This window comes from Panthera uncia, assembly GCF_023721935.1.
Source record: "Panthera uncia isolate 11264 chromosome A3 unlocalized genomic scaffold, Puncia_PCG_1.0 HiC_scaffold_11, whole genome shotgun sequence".
NCBI lineage: Eukaryota > Metazoa > Chordata > Mammalia > Carnivora > Felidae > Panthera > Panthera uncia.
The window spans coordinates 44,586,791-44,607,134 of record NW_026057578.1 but is presented as its reverse complement, the minus strand read 5'-3'; the positions used below and the strand labels follow the sequence as shown (position 1 = coordinate 44,607,134).

At 39.3% G+C, this 20,344-nt stretch overlaps 1 protein-coding gene across 5 annotated transcripts in view; it reads left to right on the top strand.

The window, feature by feature from the left end:
- The window catches only part of RALGAPA2 (Ral GTPase activating protein catalytic subunit alpha 2), a 324,029-nt gene that overhangs the window by 167,842 nt on the left and 135,843 nt on the right, over positions 1-20,344 (top strand). For all 5 annotated transcript variants that reach the window (XM_049650097.1, XM_049650096.1, XM_049650095.1 and 2 more), the window contains 3 exons: positions 6,353-6,481; positions 12,406-12,534; positions 13,374-13,432. In XM_049650097.1, coding sequence (XP_049506054.1) covers positions 6,353-6,481; positions 12,406-12,534; positions 13,374-13,432 — 317 coding nt within the window. The remainder of the gene's footprint in view (positions 1-6,352; positions 6,482-12,405; positions 12,535-13,373; positions 13,433-20,344) is intronic.

Here is a 20,344-nt window from a genome sequence, read left to right as displayed (position 1 = left end):
AGAGCCACTCAAGTGGCCATCAGAAATTCATTTCACATTTCTCACTCCCTTTTTCCTTTGTACACTGCTGTCAGGGAAACTGTGTCTTCTCCATAGTATATTTCATGGTGAGAAGTACTAGGTGACTTTGTTTCTCCAGCTACAGAACCCAATTACTCTGTCCTGTCATATTTCTCCTGGCCTTCATAATGTAGTTACACCCAGAGAGGTCACATTTTTCCAACACTTACACAAGTCTCTGCTTCTTCTCCAAACAGATCACAGCATACTCGGCCCTTTTAAACAGATAATGTATAGCACATACTACCTATTCCTTGACTCAGATCTTGAAAGTAATCTTTAGCTTTGTCCTGCTATGTGTTTAGTGTCAGTGACTTCTCTGGAAGCTCAGTGCTTAAGACATGATCTGCCATGCTTCTTTTAAAGGCCATAATCATAAAGGCTTTATTTTTATCAACAAAAATCCTACCTGAACCAATGTAGACCATGAAGAAGCCAGGTAGCAGCTTGAGGTATGTAAAGAGTGTCTTCTGCACAGAGCTGAAGGAGCAAAGTCCTACTAGCAGAAGCAAGTGGCCCAGGCCTTGAGACTTTGAAGGATCTGTTCTTCTGGTAACTAATTTTTTTTTTTTTTTTTTTTTTTTTGGTCACTCAGCATTTCTGAGCTTTGCTAATAGAGAGATAATTGATACTTTCAAATATGTTCTTGAGGTACTGCAGGATTGTGGCTGCCTTTTTGATTGTTAAAGTTTATATTCAGGGTTAGTGTTAAAAGTACCCTTTTACATTCAAATATTTTGATAATTAGTAATTACACTTGGGTGTGGAATGAGTTGAACCTTTTCATTAACCAGATTAATGAGATAACCAGATCTGAACATTCTCCCTTTTACCAAACAAAAGAGCTCCCTCTAGAATTTTCTAGATAAAAGGCAGGTACGTTCCCTGAAAAATGGTGGTTATTTATTACAGAGCATTTTATTTTTCTTAAAGTAAAAAATTAAAGAAGCAGTTCAGTGATTCTGTATACATGAGTTTTATTTCTTAGCAGCTCTGTTTGGCTTCCTGGAAGGTCTGAGTGACTTTAGGTGGCATAACCGGACCCGTCTGCCCCTGAGGAGCAGGCTCGAGTCCACTAAGGAAAGGCAGGGAGACAGATGGTAGGCTATTGTGTTACAACCATCATCTGCTGGGCCATGAGCAAATATTAAGTGAATAATATATATGTAATTGGTGTGAAAGTACAGTTGCAACATTTCTAATTCCGTTTGAACGATGGCTACTTCTTGAACATTTCTGTTTCATAGAACACTATATTGAAATGTTTTTGTTTACAGGGTTAATCCATTTTAAACTGCTTTAAAGTGAACATTTTCCCCCATTTTTGACACCACTGTGCAATATTTTGAATTGAAATGGCCTGTAATGGCCCTTTTTTTTTATTTTCCATAACAACATGAGCACTAAATTATAGCTGTGCAATTATGTAAACAATGGAAATGCTTCCAGAATGAATCCTTCCTTTTAAATTTTCATTTTGTGTAATTGTTGGAAGGTTTGGAGCCATAATAAACAAAATTATTTTACACATTTATCGTTCTAAAGGTCAATTATAAGAGAACTAAAGAAACAACACTATGCAAAATGAATAAACCAATTTCTGTTGCCATCACCATATGTTTTTCTTATCACTTATGGTTTTTCCAGTTACTGTGTACATAGCATTCAATTAAAGCGATTCATTTACCAGGCTGAATGCGGTTTGTGTTTATAGAACGGTGCTTTGGAGGAGAGGAAACAACACGCCTCTATTTGAATTACCTGATTTTTTGTAAGATCAGTGATAAGAGACAGATGTTCTCACCAGTTACTTTCTCATAAGCTGGAATCTTTTGATAAGCTGCAAATTCACAATTATCATCTTACAGTGCAGCTTTCACACTCACTGTGTAGCATGCGTGTGGACTTTTAACCAGAAACAGGAGAAAAATACTAGTTTGGTGGTCTTTTTACTATATGGCAGCATGTTGCAGAATGAATTTTATTTCCTTTGAAAAAAACATGTGAAAGAACTTTGTGCTTCACACTTGTCAGTTCTCAAAAATACGCCTAATTCCTGTTTTAGAGTCCATTTTTCATTGGACTTATTGTTTAGCTTATTGTTTTTAGTCTAGTTAGTGTATGGAAAAAGAAACTAATTTTTGCTACCAGAGTCACTTGTTTCAGGCAAATTCTAGAACTCCTTAGAAAAATGGAAGCTAGAAAATCTAAAAATACCATTTTCCTGTTTTGATTTTATTATTTGCCTTAGAAATTATATACATTATAATGGCTATAATGCTTTGCTAGGAATGTTATTTGAGAGCACTAATGTCTAGAGGTTTTTAATATCTGGGATAATGTCAACTAAGAGTCTTATTTATGCCACCTTCAAAATCTTCTAAAATGTTCTTTCCGAATATCAGCAAAATAATAGTCCACAGAATTCTACAAACAAAACCTACAAAGTAAATTCTAGAAAGTAAAATCCTTCAGAGTCCTTCCTTTTTGAAAAAAAAAAATCATTTTTTTACTTGTCACCGTCTTTACTCCTGTATGGTACTTTTCAGTTCAGTTTAGAAAGGCATGTGTTCACATCTATGTCATTAGATAGGACTCTGTGGGAGGGAGTCATCCCATTTAATGGAAGAGAAACATGAAGCTCTAGGCATGACATGATCTGCCTGCAGTCACATACACTCGGCCTTGAACCTAAGACTTGAGACCCCAGTCCCAGTGCACTTTTCATCACACCAGGGTTTGAGTGCAGGGGCATTTCCCACTGGTAGTCACAGGAGAGGTTTCACTAAACAGCCTCCAGTCACCCAGGAAGAACGATGGCCCCTTTCCTCACCTCCATCAGTCCTTGATACTCTCTCAGGCCAGTTGGAGCAGGTACAGAACTCTCACACCACCCTGAAGACCAAACCGCCCTTTGTAACAAGGGGAGCCTCCATCAGATAGTGATATGTAGCAAAAATTGAGTAGCCTTGATTTACTGTTACTGTATTGACATAGGACTGTTTTCTACTTGTGACATAGGACACTGGTTTTCCAGAATAATATTATTTAAGTTTAAAAAAAATGAGTTGCTTTGAAAAAGAGACAAATAATGTTCACTTTGGATGTGAATTTGGCAGAAGGCATGAGGTTGTACATGAATAATTTGACCATTTGGGAAGCACAGTCCTGTCTATATATGAAGCCTTGGAGTCTGTGCAAAAAGTTTCAGAGTCTCAAGATTTTTATTTTTTCAGAGATTCCAGCAATAGCTATGATCTTACTGTGATTAAAGTGGGAGGAGAGGGGAGCCTGGGTGGCTCAGTCGGTTAAGCAGCTGACTTCAGCTCAGGTCATGATCTCGCGGTCCGTGAGTTCGAGCCCCACGTCGGGCTCTGTGCTGACAGCTCAGAGCCTGGAGCCTGTTTCAGATTCTGTGTCTCCCTCTCTCTGTGCCCCTCCCCTGTTCATGCTCTGTCTCTCTCTGTCTCAAAAATAAATAAACGTTAAAAAAAAAAAAAAGTGGGAGGAGAAGGTGAAAGAAGATTCTACTAGATACCAGTGGAGCCCTCAATGGATGTCCCTCCATTGAGTATATGCAGCTGTTCTCTTTTAAACACCACACAGTCATTCCTAATTTTAACATGTCATCACAAAGACAGAATCTTTGGGTTGTTCCATTTCAGTGTGGACAAGCAAAATAAGCAGGCATATGGCCATAATTTGGCTGACTAACCATACAGTTCCCTCTTTGACTCCCACATTACCCCTACCCCAGTGCTGCCTTTAACTGGCGACAGCTACCCAGGCCCCACTTCTCCTCAGGGCTCTGTCTTACGTGGGTGGCATAGTAGGGTAGGCTAGCCATCTGTTATTTTGCCCTCTCTTTCCAATCTTCTTGCCCATAGAAACAGGTTCCGTTGAAGTGACTGGCGCAGATCCAGAGGCGGGGAGCCGTGTGACTCTATCTCGGCTCCATGTGTTTCTGCTGTCTTTAGCATTGGTGGCAACTTAGTAATTTTTGGTGAATGCCCCATTTACAGAGCATTTCACCTTTATACACATGAATCTTATGAAGCAAAATGATTTCATTTACAAATTCTGGCCTCTGCTTGTTAAAGGATTTAGTTCCTAATTCCCATAAACTTGTCACAGAAAAAAATTTTTTAATTAAAATTCTAAATTCCAGTGGTGAAAATGGCTTATTTAAGTTTGTGCCAAAGATTTTAAAAATCTTCAGGGTTCAAGGCTTAGTTCCTCATCTCAACAGATGGAATGAACACAAACATAACCAAGTTAACATGGTGGTTGTTTGCATTATTAATCTTCAGATACACAGCATTCTGCTACCTTGCTGGCCAGGTTGACATGAATCCTTTCAGTGTGGCATATGTCAACAGAAATGTTCTTCCATCTGCTGCCGGGTAGCTTGATGCCTGATATTCCTAGACAAGGCCCAGCACAATGCGCACCTCTGTGAGTAATTACAGGTGTGTGGTGAGGAGCCCAGGGCATTAATCAGAGGCTTAATTATGAAAAAGGTGGATCTTTTGTTCCACTCTTGGAGCATGAGTTTACTACACACTTTCTAAACTACAGCGTCCATCTGCTCAGCCCCTTAGAATGTTTGCCTTGGCTGATATGGACCCTAAAGTGTATCAAAGGACATGATTAAAGCAGGGTTAAACATTAACTTGGGAGAAGTGTGGTTCAGGTTTTTCTTTCCTCCCCTCCTTTATCTGTCTGTTTACCTATCTCTGTATTTTTGGTATAGGAAAAACTCTGCTGAAACGCTAAAACTTTAAATTAGTACTAGCTAAACTACCACATATGAGCTCTAAGGGAGTAAGCACAGAATAGTCATTTTAAGGATATGAACAGCACAATTTGTAGAAACCAAATAAATCCATTACATAGGGACAAAAACAAGTCTTGGGAAAAAAAATGTAATGTGAACACATAAAAATTCTCTTTCAAGATTAACAGATTGTGAATTGAGGTAAAGGACTTAACATGTTAGGATTTAGTGTGTTGCTACTACTTTGTTCTAATTTAATCAAATTGAATCAGGATTATTTTATTCATTTATTTTAAGTTTATTTATTTTCAAACAGAGTGTGTGTGTGTGTGTGTGTGTGTGTGTGTGGATGAGGGGCAGAGAGAGAGAGGGAGAGAGAGAATCCCAGACAGATTCCACACTGTCAGTGCACAGCTTGATGCCGGGCTTGATCTCATGAACCGTGAGGTCATGACCTGGGCCAGCTCAAATCAAGAGTCAGACACTTAACCAACTGAGCCACCCAGGTGCCCCAGGATTATTTTAAAGGATTTTTAAAATAGCCATAGAAAAGAAATCAGATTCTTTAAAATTTTGCTTCTTGGCTTGTATTTTGAGACTAACTATAGATTGAATAACTACAAGACACATACCTCTAGTAGTTGAGTATGTTTGATTAATGTGCATGGCCTAGAAGTACGTAAGAGAAGTTTGTGGTTTTCTGACTAATTCCCTGTGCACACACACACTCGCACAGGTGGCTTCAGAGATGTGGCCTGGCTGTGGGTGGCATGAACACTATCTGGTGGTGGAGCCCTGCTCTGCCACAGGCTGGAATGTGGTGGCTGTCTCAGAACAGAGCTGGTGGGCAGGGGCCAGCCTGCCACCCACCACGGACAGGCCATTCCAGACACGGCAACACCAGGTGTCTCGGCAGTCGGGGGTCTTCATGTTGCACACCACGTAAATGGCAGCTGCTACATTTGCACTTTTACCTGGTGTTCTCACTTGTACCCAGAGCCACACTGACTGCCCGAGCTTAGAGTGTGACCGTGCTCTATTCATTCCCATTGTTTAACACATAGAACTATCCGAAGAGTTAATATTTCCATCTCTTTGCCTACTTAAAGATTTTTTAATGAAACAGTGTGCTTTAACTTTTGAAAATTGGAGAGTTTTGAAAGTGATAGGTGTTTGCAGGTCTTATTTATATATCTACCTGAATACTCCTTGGAGCTTGTCTGAAGCTTTCACCTTAAGGTGAAAGACAGAAGTGTCTAGTCCCAATGCCATGATTTAGATTTTGGGCACGTCATCTTACAACTTAGTGTCCCTTCTCTTACCTGTACAATGGGTGCAATAGCACTTGGACTAAGTCATCTCCCAGTACCCATTTTACTGAAAAATTTCTGTGACCCTCGTTCCCTTAGATTATATATATAATCTAATCTAAGTGGCCATATATACAAATGAACTGTCTACTCTGGAATTTTGTTCTTGAAAATTACAGTTGTGCTTTCTTATCTCTGCATCTAGGATATCTTAAATACCATTATAAGGCACTGTCCACCGCGCTTTTTCTCCCTGGGTTTGCCTGGCTTCTCAATGCTGGTGGGGGACTTCATCACGGCTGCTGCCAGGGTCCTCAGTACAGACACGCCGGCGGTGAGTATGACAATGCTCAGCATCCAAACTCCCAGGAGACTTCACAATCGCTAACAAGGTTCAGATTTCTCCACTCTTAACAGGTGTTGACTCATTAGTGCAATGTGAAACTGGGCTCTGGGGTAGATGCCCTGGCAGCTGATGTGTGAAATTGTAGGATAAGATGACACACTGGTATTGGGAAGGCGTTTCATCAAAAGGCCAGAGTGTGAAAAATCATATCCTCACTAATGTTTCAGTACATTTACACAGTCAGAAGCAGGAGTTGTCTCTTAGAGTCTATTAGCATTTTCCAGTAAATGGTGGCACAGAGATGTCTGTAGTAAAGAGAGAATTTTAAGTGTACATTATCAATAATTTTTTAAATTATTATCTTGGTTTTTATAAGTCTAACAAAATATTTTTTAATGTGAGAACACTTAAATTTTAAGCAGATGATGAATACATATTATTAATTGTGCAGTAAAACTCTGGCAAAATTCTTACACTAAACAATGAGAATCGAGTGGACTAAATGAACATTCATGGCTACAAAAAGATTATCTGCAATCTCCACACTTACTTCCACTATTAGCGCAATGTGTTAATGTCTTTTGGTAGAACACTCTTATACATTTACACATAAAGGGCCTCTCACTTTTGTGCTCTGTACACCTGTTACCTGTTCAGACTCATTGTTTTCCTTTTCAAATGGTGTGAATAAAATTAGCTTTACTGTTTTCCAGGGACTTGTATTGAAATCAATATGAGTATTTAGCTACCTAAATTTTGTTTGATATATTGCTACTTTTTCACTCTACTTCTGTCTCCTCTGCAGGGTAAATTCAAACTCCAACCCTGGATTTTAATTTAAGTTGTTTTTAATACCTTATGTATAGATGGTATTTCATGCTGGCATTTTCATGTGCTAACTTTTTCTTATAAGGATAAGTTAAAAAGCAAAGGGAAGGGAAAAGAGAGAGCAATGAAAGGGAAGGATAAAAAAGAAAGGTAGAAGAAAAAAGGAAGAAAGATGTTGAATTTGTTCAACTGTTTTTTTTAAGGAATAGGAAATTTTTATACTTCTTTGTTTCTGAAAAAGATTTTAGGATAATCATTCTCAAAGAACCTTCAAATTTATTTTTTATCATTCAGATCAACATTGAACAAATTCACAAGATACAGGAAGGAAAACCATACTTCTTTATTAATAGTTTCCTTACTTGATACTAGGGTTTCCTATAAAAATGCCACACCCTTTCTAGAGATGATGCCATGCATGGCAGTCATTCTCTGTGAAAACTTATCTCTTGGCTAGGTAAGATATTAAAGTAGCTTTCCAAAATATATTTTTTTAGAAAGAGAAAGAAAATATGATCATGTGAATGTAAAAGTTACATGAAAGAATAGTAACTATAAATTGCCTTGAATTTCTCTCTTAGTTTAAACTTGAAGTTTAAAGTTGTAGGGGAACTGGTGATGGGGCACACCTACTCAGTCAAGTTTTTGGCTAACACAAGTTAAATACAAGTTTGAAGTACCCCTGCTATGCCCTGCTGAGGGAAAGAGAAATGCACACACAGGTCACCAAAATATGGGTTGGAGCTTGTGCTCAGCAAACATTCTTCACAGTAGCCTAAAACTAGAACTAATCCAAATGTCCATCACCAGTGGGACAGATCAGTTGTGTGCACATAGGACAGAGTATTGCATATATTCCCCTTCCCATGCTTTACCCTGGAACTCTATAGGGTCGGACCTGGGTTCCATCCCAGTGTTGCCTTGTATTGTTCTCTAACCTTAGACAATATGCTTATACACATGAGCCTCATTCTCTTCATTCTCCTCATTCTCCTGTGTGTAAATTGGGACTCACCCTAGGCTCAGTGCGTAGGCCAAAAAAGTATTGTCATTTACCACATTCATTGAATAAAGCTGTGTAACAAACTCCTTAATTTTATTTAAGATCTGATGTTTTATATCTAGTTGTTATATAGCCTAGCACGCAATCTAAAAGTCCACAGTTCAAGCCAGGCTCATGTACAACACGATAGTTAAGCCACTCAGGGGAAGGTATCAATCTCAATGAAGTCTAAACCAGGATTGTCTGATGGGTAAGTCTAAAAAAAAAAAAAGAAAAGAAAAAAAGAAAAAGAAAAAAGATTGTCTGATGGATAAAGGGCAGCAGATAATGAGGGCCAACAAAGCAAGGCTGTTTGAGAAATGTTTACTGTGGGCCTACTACATGCTGGGACCTGGCCTGGCTGAGTATGACAGGGCCCCTAGCCTCAAGGAACCAGATGGGTACACCAAGTGTTTAATATTTGTGCATGAGTTTCTAGCAGCCACAGTAAAATCACATCCAGAACCCACGGGGGCACCAACTGAGGAAGTGTTCATTCTGCCGGGTAAGAGGTGGAGGGGAAGGCATACATTAGAAAGGTCTTCATGGAAGAAGTGAAGCTGAAGCAGAGACCCGAAAGACCATCAGTGTCCATCAGATAAACAGGGACAGCAGCAGCCTCCCCTTATCTCAGGATGGTATTTATTGAGCACCCACTGGGGTAGAGAAGTGATGAAGACCACCTAACCCCTGCCTTTGTGGGGTTATAAATATTAAGTGACTAACAGCTCAGAAAGTGATGTATGCAAAGAAAAAAACCCAAAGCAGGGATGCTGGAGACCTCAGAGGTGGAATGACACAATGTTTTGAGTTTGCTTCTTAACATAAAATAAAGGAAAGGAAAGGCCTCGGATAAGGGGACAGAGTGCTGGTGATGGGGTAGGGTTACACAGAAGGACAGGACCGTGGTCTAGGTGGAGCTCGTCAGTGTGAGATCCCTCTGGACCCCTGAGGTGAGATGACATACAAACCTGGACTTCAGGTGGGAAGTCTGGTCTAGACAGAAATATTGAGGAGTCCAACATTTAGGAGGCATTGAAATCTTGGGGCTGAATATCCTTTGGGAGTGAGTATAGATCTGAAAGAGAAGAGGGCACAGAACCACACTCAGTGTCCCGGAGTTTAGATCCTGAGGAAACAAGGTGTTCCAGCACTGAGACTGTCAGACCACCTTAGGAGCCCAGAAAGGTGTCCCAGGGCCAAATGGTGCAGGTGTTCCCAGGCACGAGGGAGCTAGCACCTACATCGTCGCTGGCGTGGGGTCAGGTGAGGAAAGGCCTGGGTGGTGACCACAGGTCATGTAACATGGAACTGTACTCACTGACGGACTTTGGCTAGTCTTAACATTTTCAGTTTGCTCTAGTGGTTTCAAATCTTCGTATTTAAAAAATGAAATAAACCATTAAAGATACAGCAACTTCATCCCTGATGCTATGGCTGCACTCATAGCTGCCTTCACTCTGGCCTGTACTGCGCTTCAGTGACTGACACTCTGCTCTCCCTGAGAGCATCCATCACCCCACACTCCTGCTCCATTCTGAGGGCATCACTGCTCAGGCAGAATGAGATGGGAACTGTGCTACGTGGCCCTGGGGGTTATTCCCTGAGAGCCCTGGGTGTCTTTCTCAGACTCCGTCCCTGGGGAACTCCAGGGCCTGTATGGCCTCCCGGCTCTGTGCACCTGGGGCCTTTTTCAGGTCCATGGGTGCCCGGGTCCTCTGCCTTTTCTATTCCCACTGCCCGTACCATGCCTCTCACCCCTCACCTCACTCCCTCACTCCACCAGCCTGGCTGGCTCCTGTGGCTTATGCGACTTTTAGCAGCGGTTGGTCTTAGTGTCCCTAACTATCCTGAACAGAACAAATCATTGCCTCGTTTTGGTTCCCATAGAATATCTCTCTGTGTGTTTTATATTGTCTTTTGTTTACCTGTGTGCTGATGAGAACCAAGCGAGGTAAAAGATGAATGCTCTGCGTTCTTGTGATATCCCTACTCTATGGCTCACATAGCAAGTGCTTTCCTGAATTACGTATAACTGCTATTTGCCTTTCCTCCCACACTCCACATGCTACACTGCCATCTCTCTGGGGGAGGGAGACTCCCTTTCATTTCCTACCCCGGGTGCTTAACAATATAGGCCCAGTGTGGACCCTGGAATTAGATGGCCTCAGTGCAAATCAGGGTCTGTCACTTGAAAAGCCACTGAATTTCTCCGAGCCTCAGTTTTCTCACTTGTAAAGTAGAAATGATAATAGTATCTAGGTCATTGAGTTGCTGAGGGTATTCTAGGAGGAAATGCTTGTACAGCATTTAGAACAGTGCTTAGCACTGAGTGAGAGCTCTGTGTTTGCCACCATTATTATAATTGCTAGATAGTAGTAGGTAGACAGAAAAACGGATGGCTGGGTGGCTCAGTCGGTTAAGCATCTGCCTCTTGATCTTGATTTCGCAGTTTGTGCTCTGCGCAGATAGCGGGGAGCCTGCTTGGGATTTTATGCCTTCTCTCTCTCTCTCCCTCTCCTATTCATCCCCCCCTCAAAAATACATAAACTTAAAAAAAAAAAAAGATGGACAGATGGGAAGGTGGGCGAATGACATACCTCTGTAATCGTGGTGTCTGCCCTATTCTTGCTAATCATAGCTGCTAGTAAGTGTTGGCTGAATTGAAATCTTGTGAAATGCCTCCTTTGATATATTCCTTTATTTTTCTACTGGATTTTTTTTTTATTTAAATATATGAAATTTATTGTCAAATTGGTTTCCATACAACACCCAGTGCTCATCCCAAAAAGATGCCCTCTTCAATACCCATCACCTACCCTCCCCGCCCTCCCACCCCCCATTAGCCCTCAGTTTGTTCTCATTTTCTAAGAGTCTCTTATGCTTTGGCTCTCTCCCACTCTAACCTCTCTCTCTCTCTCTCTTTTTTTTTTTTTTTCCTTCCCCTCCTCCATGGGTTCCTGTTAAGTTTCTCAGGATCCACATAAGAGTGAACACATATGGTATCTGTCTTTCTCTGTATGGCTTATTTCACTTAGCATAACACTCTCCAGTTCCTTCCACGTTGCTACAAAGGGCCATATTTCATTCTTTCTCATTGCCACATAGTACTCCATTGTGTATATAAACCACAATTTCTTTATCCATTCATCAGTTGATGGACATTTAGGCTCTTTCCATAATTTGGCTATTGTTGAGAGTGCTGCTATAAAGATTGGGGTACAAGTGCCCCTTATGCATCAGTACTCCTGTATCCCTTGGGTAAATTCCTAGCAGTGTTATTGCTGGGTCATAGGGTAGGTCTATTTTTAATTTTTTGAGGAACCTCCACACTGTTTTCCAGAGTGGCTGCACCAGTTTGTATTCCCACCAACAGTGCAAGAGGATTCCCGTTTCTCCACATCCTCTCCAGCATCTATGGTCTCCTGATTTGTTCATTTTGGCCACTCTGACTGGCGTGAGGTTGATATAGTCCTAATTCCAGTAGTGGACAAACAAGTGATTTTGTATCACTAGATGTCAATCACTATGTGTTATTTTGCAAAGTAGTTCTTGGTGAGACAGGAAATTTGGTGGATGGTGTGTGCTCTTTCCCTGCCTTCTGAAATTCAGTGCCAACCCTTCTCCCTTATGAATTTTTGTTAACTGTCTTCACAGCAAAAATAATATTAAGTTGATATCCCTTACCCTGCCTTGTCAAGAACATTAAGACTAAAAACACATAAAAATAAAAGGTAAAAGTCATAATTGAGTCATTTGCTTTTCTGAATCTGAATGCATCTGCAGACCAGTTTTCACAGTGCTTTTTTGTATTCAAGTATAACGTTATTTTCCATTCCTTGGAAATTTGCTTTTTCATTTAGACAAACCTGTCTTGTTTAACTGTTCACCTGGAGGAAAATAACCGGCATAGTTTGATATTTCTTATCTAGGATAAAATAAAGATTCCCTCTTGAAATCATGAAAAAGTAAAGTCTGTTGCTTAAGTAAAGTTTCTGGCTTAGCAAAAGAAAAATGAGCACTTTCACTTTTTTGTGTGCAGGCACCTCATTCAGAAGCTCTCACCATTCTTGGTTCTCTTGTCTGCTTTCCAAACACCTACCGGGAGATCCCTTTGCTGCAGTCTGTGCCGGAAGTCAGTGAAGTCATCACAGGAACCGAAGATGTCAAGGTACCTGCTGCCTTTGAGTGACTCTCAGGTTTACCATCTTCTAGTTCCAGCTCTGTGGCCATCGCTTCCATTATTGTGCATTGATCCCCTTATCCCTGAAAGTTCTGCTTTATTGTTTAAATGTTTCAGTAGTTTTTGTTTTCAGAAGGCTGTTTTCAGGGGATTAAATGTATCCGAATCAGAGCACATCGCAGTTATAACTGATAGGTTCCTTGGGTGTTTTTTATTAGGTCTGTTTATCATGCCTATGGATCCTAATTATGTAATGAATCATCCTTTGTAATAATTTTAGGTTCAATTGTGCTGCATTAGTGCATCCAATGAGTTTATAAGGAATAATTGAAATAAACTAAATATTCAGTCCTGTTGTTAGCCTGATTAAATACTACTAATCATTTGAAATGTCAGGTTATTCATTCCTTAGAGAATAAAAGTAAGCATTTGTTCTCTCCTCAACTGACTTTGAGGCAAACAAATATGCTTTTCAAATCTCAGAATCTATCTTATCTACTTACGGTACATAATTATAATATATAATTTAGTGTACAATATATAACCTAATTAAAGTAAAAGAAAACCGAGCTTTTCCTATCTGAAGTCTCAATTACTTTGCTAAGTTTTTATTGTGCACCCAGAAACCCTCTTCCCTATGCTGGCTTAATTGCCCAGGGAGGCCCTGGCTGAGACCGCAACCAGGCTGCTCCCCCGAGCCCTATGTCTCTTCCCCCCAGGTCCTCCCTGGTCCTTCAGGAGCTCCTGACTTCCAGGAACACAGTCAGAACATGTGGGAAACCAACTACTAAACAAAGTTTTTATTTTACTTAATTTTTTGTTTTTAGCATTACCTCATAAATATTTTACTGAAGAATGCCACAGAGGAACCAAATGAATGTGCAAGGTAAATGTTGACAAAAAGGTAAACTATTTTAGGATTTTAAAATACAAATTTGTGTGTGAACAGTTAATGTTAAAAAAAACAACACTTTTTCCACATTACTCATACACCCACTAATAAGTATAGTAAAGGGGCACCTGGGTGGCTCAGTTAAGCATCTGACTCTTGATTTCAGCTCAGGTCATGATCTCACAGTCATGGGATCAAGCCCTGTGTCGGGCTCCACTCTGAGCATGGAGACTGCTTAAGATTCTTTCTTTTTCTACCTCTGCACCTGTCCCTGCTTGTGTGCACATGCTCGCTCTCTCTCTCTCTCTCTCAAAAAAAAAAAAAAAATTTTTAAGTGTAGTAAGAATTATGTTGAGAATGTGCTTTACTTAATTTTTTAAAAGTGTGCCGTTATTAAGTGAAAACAGTAAGGTGCAGAAGGTTATTATTACATTTTGTGAAAGAAAAAACAAGATTACAAATATATATGTGCACTCCCTGTTATTTTTAATGAAGAAGAAAATGGAAGGATAAACCAAAAACTTATACAAATGGTGTATGTATAGGGTAGTGATTCTCAACCAGAAGTGATTTTGTACCCCAGGAGACATTTAGCAATGTCTGGAAACATTTTAGTTGCCTCTGCCAAGCATCTAAGGTCGCTGGCAGTCTGTTACCAAGATAGGTTTTCTGGGCCACCTACATAATGAAAAGTTGCAACCTGTCCTTCCAGGGTGAAGCCCAAAGCTGGGAACACTGGTGGAGGGAAACACCATTTTCTTATCCCCTGCCTCCAACCCCATAAGGTCAGCTAAGTCCAGCTAAGCCTCTTGCTGCCCGGGAATCAGCTCCTACCCTGTTCTCTTTCTAACAGCCCATCAACCATCACCACCTTGTCAGCTCTTTGATGAATTTAAGAGGATTTTTTTTTTTTTTTTGGTGGGGGGGAGGTTATTTTTTTTACTAACTTCTTCAGTGGCTTTGGTGGATGGTTTAGTACACGTTTTCTAGTCTTCCATTACCAGAAGCTATAAATTCATTATCAATTTGTTCATATTAGAGTAACCTTGAATTTGGGGATAAACTCAATGTGGTTTATACAGTACTGGATCTGATTTGAGTAACATTTTGTTGAGTAAAGTTCCATTTATATTTATGGCCTGTAATTTTCTTTCCCCATCCTATCCTTATCAGGCTTGATTACAGGGTTATGTCTTCTTCCAAAATGAGTGAAGTATTGTTTCATTCTCTTAAGTCAGCAAGAGTTTTTGTAAAACTGGGAGTTCGTGCTCTTGTGTATTTAGACCTTGATGGTAAAACTATCTAAGTCTGGTTATTTATGAGAGGGTTAACCACTGACTTGTTTTCTTCCATGATTGTTTAGGAATTTTAAGGTTTTGTTTTATTTGACAGCTTAGATAAACTAAAGTCTAGAAATTTGTCCATTCCTTCTAAGTTTTGAAATACCCTTGCATTCATGATGGCTCCATTATCCTTTCGCTATCTTTTCGTAGCTCTATGCACTTCTTAATCTCTGATCCTTTTCTGTATTCTCTGATTTTTCTCACACATCTTGCCAAAGGTCTGTCAACTTTGTTAGTCTTTTCCAAGAATATACTTTTGTCTTTGTTCCAGCCTCTTTATTCTGTATTTGTTTTTATTTTCTACTTTCTGCTCTTTTTTATGTTCTTTCTTCTGCTTTCTTTACATTCTGCCACTCATTTTCTTTTCATCAGTATATTAATTCTGATATATGCCAGTATATTAACTCAGTATACTAATTCAGCCTTTCTCCTTTACAGATACCAACATTTAAGTCCCTATGTTTATTTCTAAGTGCCACTTTATCTGAGTTCTCTACGTTTGATATGTAATATTTTTCCACTGAAATTTTTTCCAGTTTCCATTATGATTCCTTCACTGAGTCATGATTTATTTAGAAATATATTCCTTCATTTTTAAACACATGGTTATTTTTATTTATCTTTTTGCTGCTGATGTCTTAAAGGCATTGTAGATTAAATATGTTGCCTGCCAAGTAACAATCTTTGAAATTGTTGAGATTTGCTCTATGGCTCAGTATGTAGTCATTTTCTGCACATGTCCTGTATATGGTTGAAAAGAATGTGTATACCATTTCTTCAGTTGTTGGGTGTAGTGCTCTAGATGTGTCCGTTTGATTAATTTTTTAATCATGTCTTTCAAATACTTTAAATCCTTTCTAATTTTTTCATCATCTTGATCATTAACTGAGAAAGATGGATTAAGATATCCCACTATTATGGTACATTTATCTATTTCCCTTATATATCTGTCAATTTTTGTTTTATATATTTTGAAGCTATATTATTAGCTGCATAGAAGTATAGAATTATCAAATCTCTATATAGAATCCCATCTCTTTTATTTATTTTTGAGAGAGAGAGAGACAGAGTATGAGCAGGCGAGGGGCAGAGAGAGAGAATCCGATGCAGGCTCCAGACTCTGAGTTGTCAGCCAGCAGAGCCCAACATGAGGCTTGAACTTGTGAAACCTCAAGATCATGACCTGAGCCGAAGTTGGATGCTCAACTGACTGAGCCACCCAGGCACCCCTACCTTAAAGACTACTTATCTGATATTGATATGGATATTTTTAAATGATATTTTCTATCCTTTTATTTTTATTTTTTTCAATTTTTATTTATTTTTGAGAGAAAATACAAGTGAGCAAGCAAGGGAGGGGCAGAGAGAGAGAGGGAGACAGAATCTCAGACAAGCTCCACTCTGTCAGCACAGAGCCCTATGTGGGGCTCGAACTCATAAACCATGAGATCATGAGCTGAGCTGAAACCAAGAGTCAGACGCTTAACCCACTGAGCCACTGAGGCACCCCAATATTTTCTATCCTTTTAGATTTAACTTTTCTATATTCTTCTCTTTTAAATGTCTTTGCAAAAATTGTACATATTTTATTTTATACATTTATACTGTCTGATTTTTATCTTTTAGCTGAATCTTTAGTTCATTTACATTTGCTGCAATTACTGACATATTTGGATGTATTTCTTTCATCTTTATATTTTGTTATTTGTCCTCAGTATTCTCTCATTTTCTCCCTTTTCTCACCTTCATTCTTCCCTTCTCCTTTCCTTCCTTTCTTCCTTCCTTCCTAACTTCCTAACTTCCTCCCTTCCAGATGATTTTTCCCACATTCCATTTTTTCTCTAATTTCTTAGGAGTCATAGACTCTCTTTCAGTTTTCTTAAAAGTTACCCTAGAAATTTTAATGGGGCACCTGGGTGGCTCAGTCAGTTAAGCATCTGACTCTTGATTTCTGTTCAGATCATGATCCCAGGATCATGAGATTGAGCCCCACATCGGGCTCTGTGCTGAATCCCACATCATTTAGGATTCTCTCCCTCTCCCTCCCTCCCTCTCTCTCTCTTTTTCTGTCTCTCTCTTTCCCCACCCCTGTCCCTCCCATGCTCAAGCACACACATACCCTCTTTCTCTCAAAATAGATAAACATTAAAAAAAAAGAAATTGTAATATGCATACTTGTGTTACTAATTCTGAAATAAGGCTGTCTTTACCCTCTTCCTAAACAATGTCAGGCCTTAGAATACAACCTTCTTATTTTATTCCTATGTTACCACGCTTCTCCTGTTCTGTCTCCCTCCTGCACCTAACTTCTGCAAGTTGGTGACTCGAGGTTTAGGGGTGGTCCTCTCCTCCCTCCATGACGCTCCTAGGTGCTCTTATTCATTCTAACTAGACTTTAAATACCACCTACTTACTAATGATACTGAATTTATTTACCTGGCCTCTTCTGTGAACCCCTCATATATTCAGGCTTATATATTAAACTGCCTACTTGATACCTCAACTTGGATGTCTTAACACATACAAAGTTAACACAACCACAGATGAATCCTTGAGTCTCCTGACCATCCCTCAGACTCCCCCCTTGGTAAAGGGCACCATCATCTCAGATTTTCAGTACAGAAACTTGGGGAAAATCCTTGATTTCTCCTTTTCACATATGCACCACATTCAAACCTTTAACATGTCTTAGCAATACCTTCCTCTCCCACTTTTTCCTTACTGTAGAAAGCCAAATGTCTGTGGAGTTAAAAATGGAATAGAATGTGTATGATATGCTCAGTCTTTATTAGCTGAGTATGAGAGGAGTTAGACAATGAAATTGAGTTCATGAAAGTGCAGATAAGCAGAAATATGATCAAGATTCCAAATAAATGGAGGAGAATCACGAGAGAAGATAGTTATAATTGTGAGTGATAATAATGTAGAAGAGTTCAGAAAAAATAGTAAGTTACGTAAATTGGGTGGTGTGAGATGGGATGGTAGCAAACAGTTCCAGAAAGTGCGTTGGTGTACAAAGGAGAGTGAAGGTGGCATTGCCATTAGCTAAAAAAAAAGTTTTGAGAGATAGAACTCACAAAGGACCGCAAAGGACACATTTGGGATACAGAGAACCTAACTGACAGGAACTCAAACACGTAAGGGGTAACAGAGTATTAGAATCGGAAGATGCTAGATGGGGATGCTAAATGATATGTTGGAAAGAGAAAAAATAGCATGGAAGAGCAGCTATAAGCTAGTGTGACTTTAAAACTCAAGGCAGGTGAGAGTGGTTCACATTAGGAAACCACTTTATGGGTCACAAAAGTTCTCTGTCATGCAGGGCTAATAGTTACAGAGTAATGCAGGTGTTCGTAAGAAATGAGAGATCTTTGCTCTGAATGAATTACATTTAACAGAAAGGTTAATGGGTTGTAAAAAAAAAAGTATGTGTATTTATAGACACACACACACACACATTCAAGCATGCAAAGGAAGAGAGGCTCTTGAAGTGGTAAAAATATGATTGGGGGTATAATTCCAAGTTAGATTTTAGTGGGTTAAATAATAAGTTAAGCTGGGGGAAGATAAAAAGGCTATTTGAAAGCATGTAGAATACATGGCAAAGAGCGCAAACTAAGAATACAAAGTGCAGTTTCTAGACTGAGAATAAGCGTAGGGATGAGGCAAGAGGAGACAGTTCTATACAGTGCGGGAAGTCGAGGGTTCAAAGCGTGTGGAATTCATGTATTATGCTGTTGTCAGAGAACCAAAGAAGGCCAGGCACACCTTATAAACTGGGCTGCCCATTTATACTGAGTGCATTTAAGTAGAAGGTGACCTAGCCTCCAAAGGACTTTTAATAAACGTGTTCTGAAGCCCTTAGTCTGTCTTAATTTAAAGAGGTGAGATTCCAGTGAAATATGGTGGTTTTAAAACCTCAAAATATATTTATTTTAATTGCTGAATTATACTGAATACAAAGAACTTTTACTGTGGAGAGCTGAGCAGTACGTTCAGTTTAATTGGTACTGGATGTGACCTCTTATTACAAAGAACAACATATACATCCTACAGTTAACTTCTGGTTCCAAGCAGGGACTTGAACCCCCCTTTTGTTCTGAAAGTGACCAGGTTTGGGAGCAAGTATTTTAATTTTATATGTGGGCATTCAGAAAAAATTAACAGGAGTATGACTTTTTGATCATTGCAAAAGATAGTGGAATATATCAGTTCCAAAGAGAATTACCATTTAAAAATGATTTATAATTGAGAAAGATAATTTTTAAAGGACTGTGTAATTTGAAGAAAGCTTTGTCCTCACTTATTGTTTAAAAGATAACAGTGCAGCTGATTCTGGAAGTTGTGTTCAAATATTCTTTACAATGGAATATAGGGTTTGTATTCTGTTTGTAGTAGGTGTTGTGTATTTTATTGTAGGGAAAACAATTACAAACTCAATTTCCAACGATTTTCTGAGATTCATGTCTTTGATTATTCGTCAAAACTATCTTGAAGCAATACAGTGTAGTTAAAAATGTCAGCAAAAATAAAATGAACAACTCAGAAAACAACAGATGCTGGCGACTATGCAGAGAAATGGGAACCCTCTTGCACTGTTGGTGGGAATGCAAACTGGTGCAGCCGCTCTGGAAAACAGTGGAGAGGTACCTCAAAAAATTAAAAATAGAACTACCCTACAACCCAGCAATAGCACTACTAGGAATTTATCCAAAGGATACAGGGGTGCTGATTCATAGGGGCACATGTACCCCAATGTTTATAACAGCACTTTCAACAATAGCCAAATCATGGAAAGAGCCTAAATTTCCATCAACTGATGAGTGGATAAAGAAGATGTGGTTTATATATACAACGGAGTACTACTTGGCAATGAGAAAGAATGAAGTCTTGCCATTTACAGCAACATGGATGGAGCTGGAAGGTATTATATAAGTCAGTCAGAGAAAGAAAGATATCATATGTTTTCACTCATGTGTGGATCTTGAGAAACTTAACAGAAGACCGGGGAGGGGAAGGGAAAAAATAGTTACAAACAAAGAGGGAGGGAGGCAAACCACAAGAGACTCTTAAGTCCAGAGAACAAACTGAGGGTGAATGGGGGTGGGGGAGAGGGAAAATGGGTGATGGGCATGGAGGAGGGCACTTGTTGGGATGAGCACTGGGTGTTGTATGCAAACAATGAACCACAGGACTCGACCCCAAAAACCAAGAGCACACTTTACACACTGTATGTTAGCCAATTTGACAATAAATTATATTAAAAAAAAAAAAAGATACTCTCTCTCTTCCTCTGCCCCTCTCCTCCACTCGTGGGTATGCTTTCTCTCTCTCTCTCTCTCTCTCTCTCTCTCTCTCTCTCTCTCAAATTTAAAGAAGATGTCAGCAAAAATAACTGATATATGGGCTGTGACTATTAACAGGAAGTATATCATTTACTTCATTAAATAATTACTAACCAATATCAGTATTTCTATTTGTCCTTACCCTTTTTTTCTCAGGAAGACACTCTGTTAGTGTATGTGTAATTTTTGCTACTTTGTAAAAAAAAGATTTAAAATAC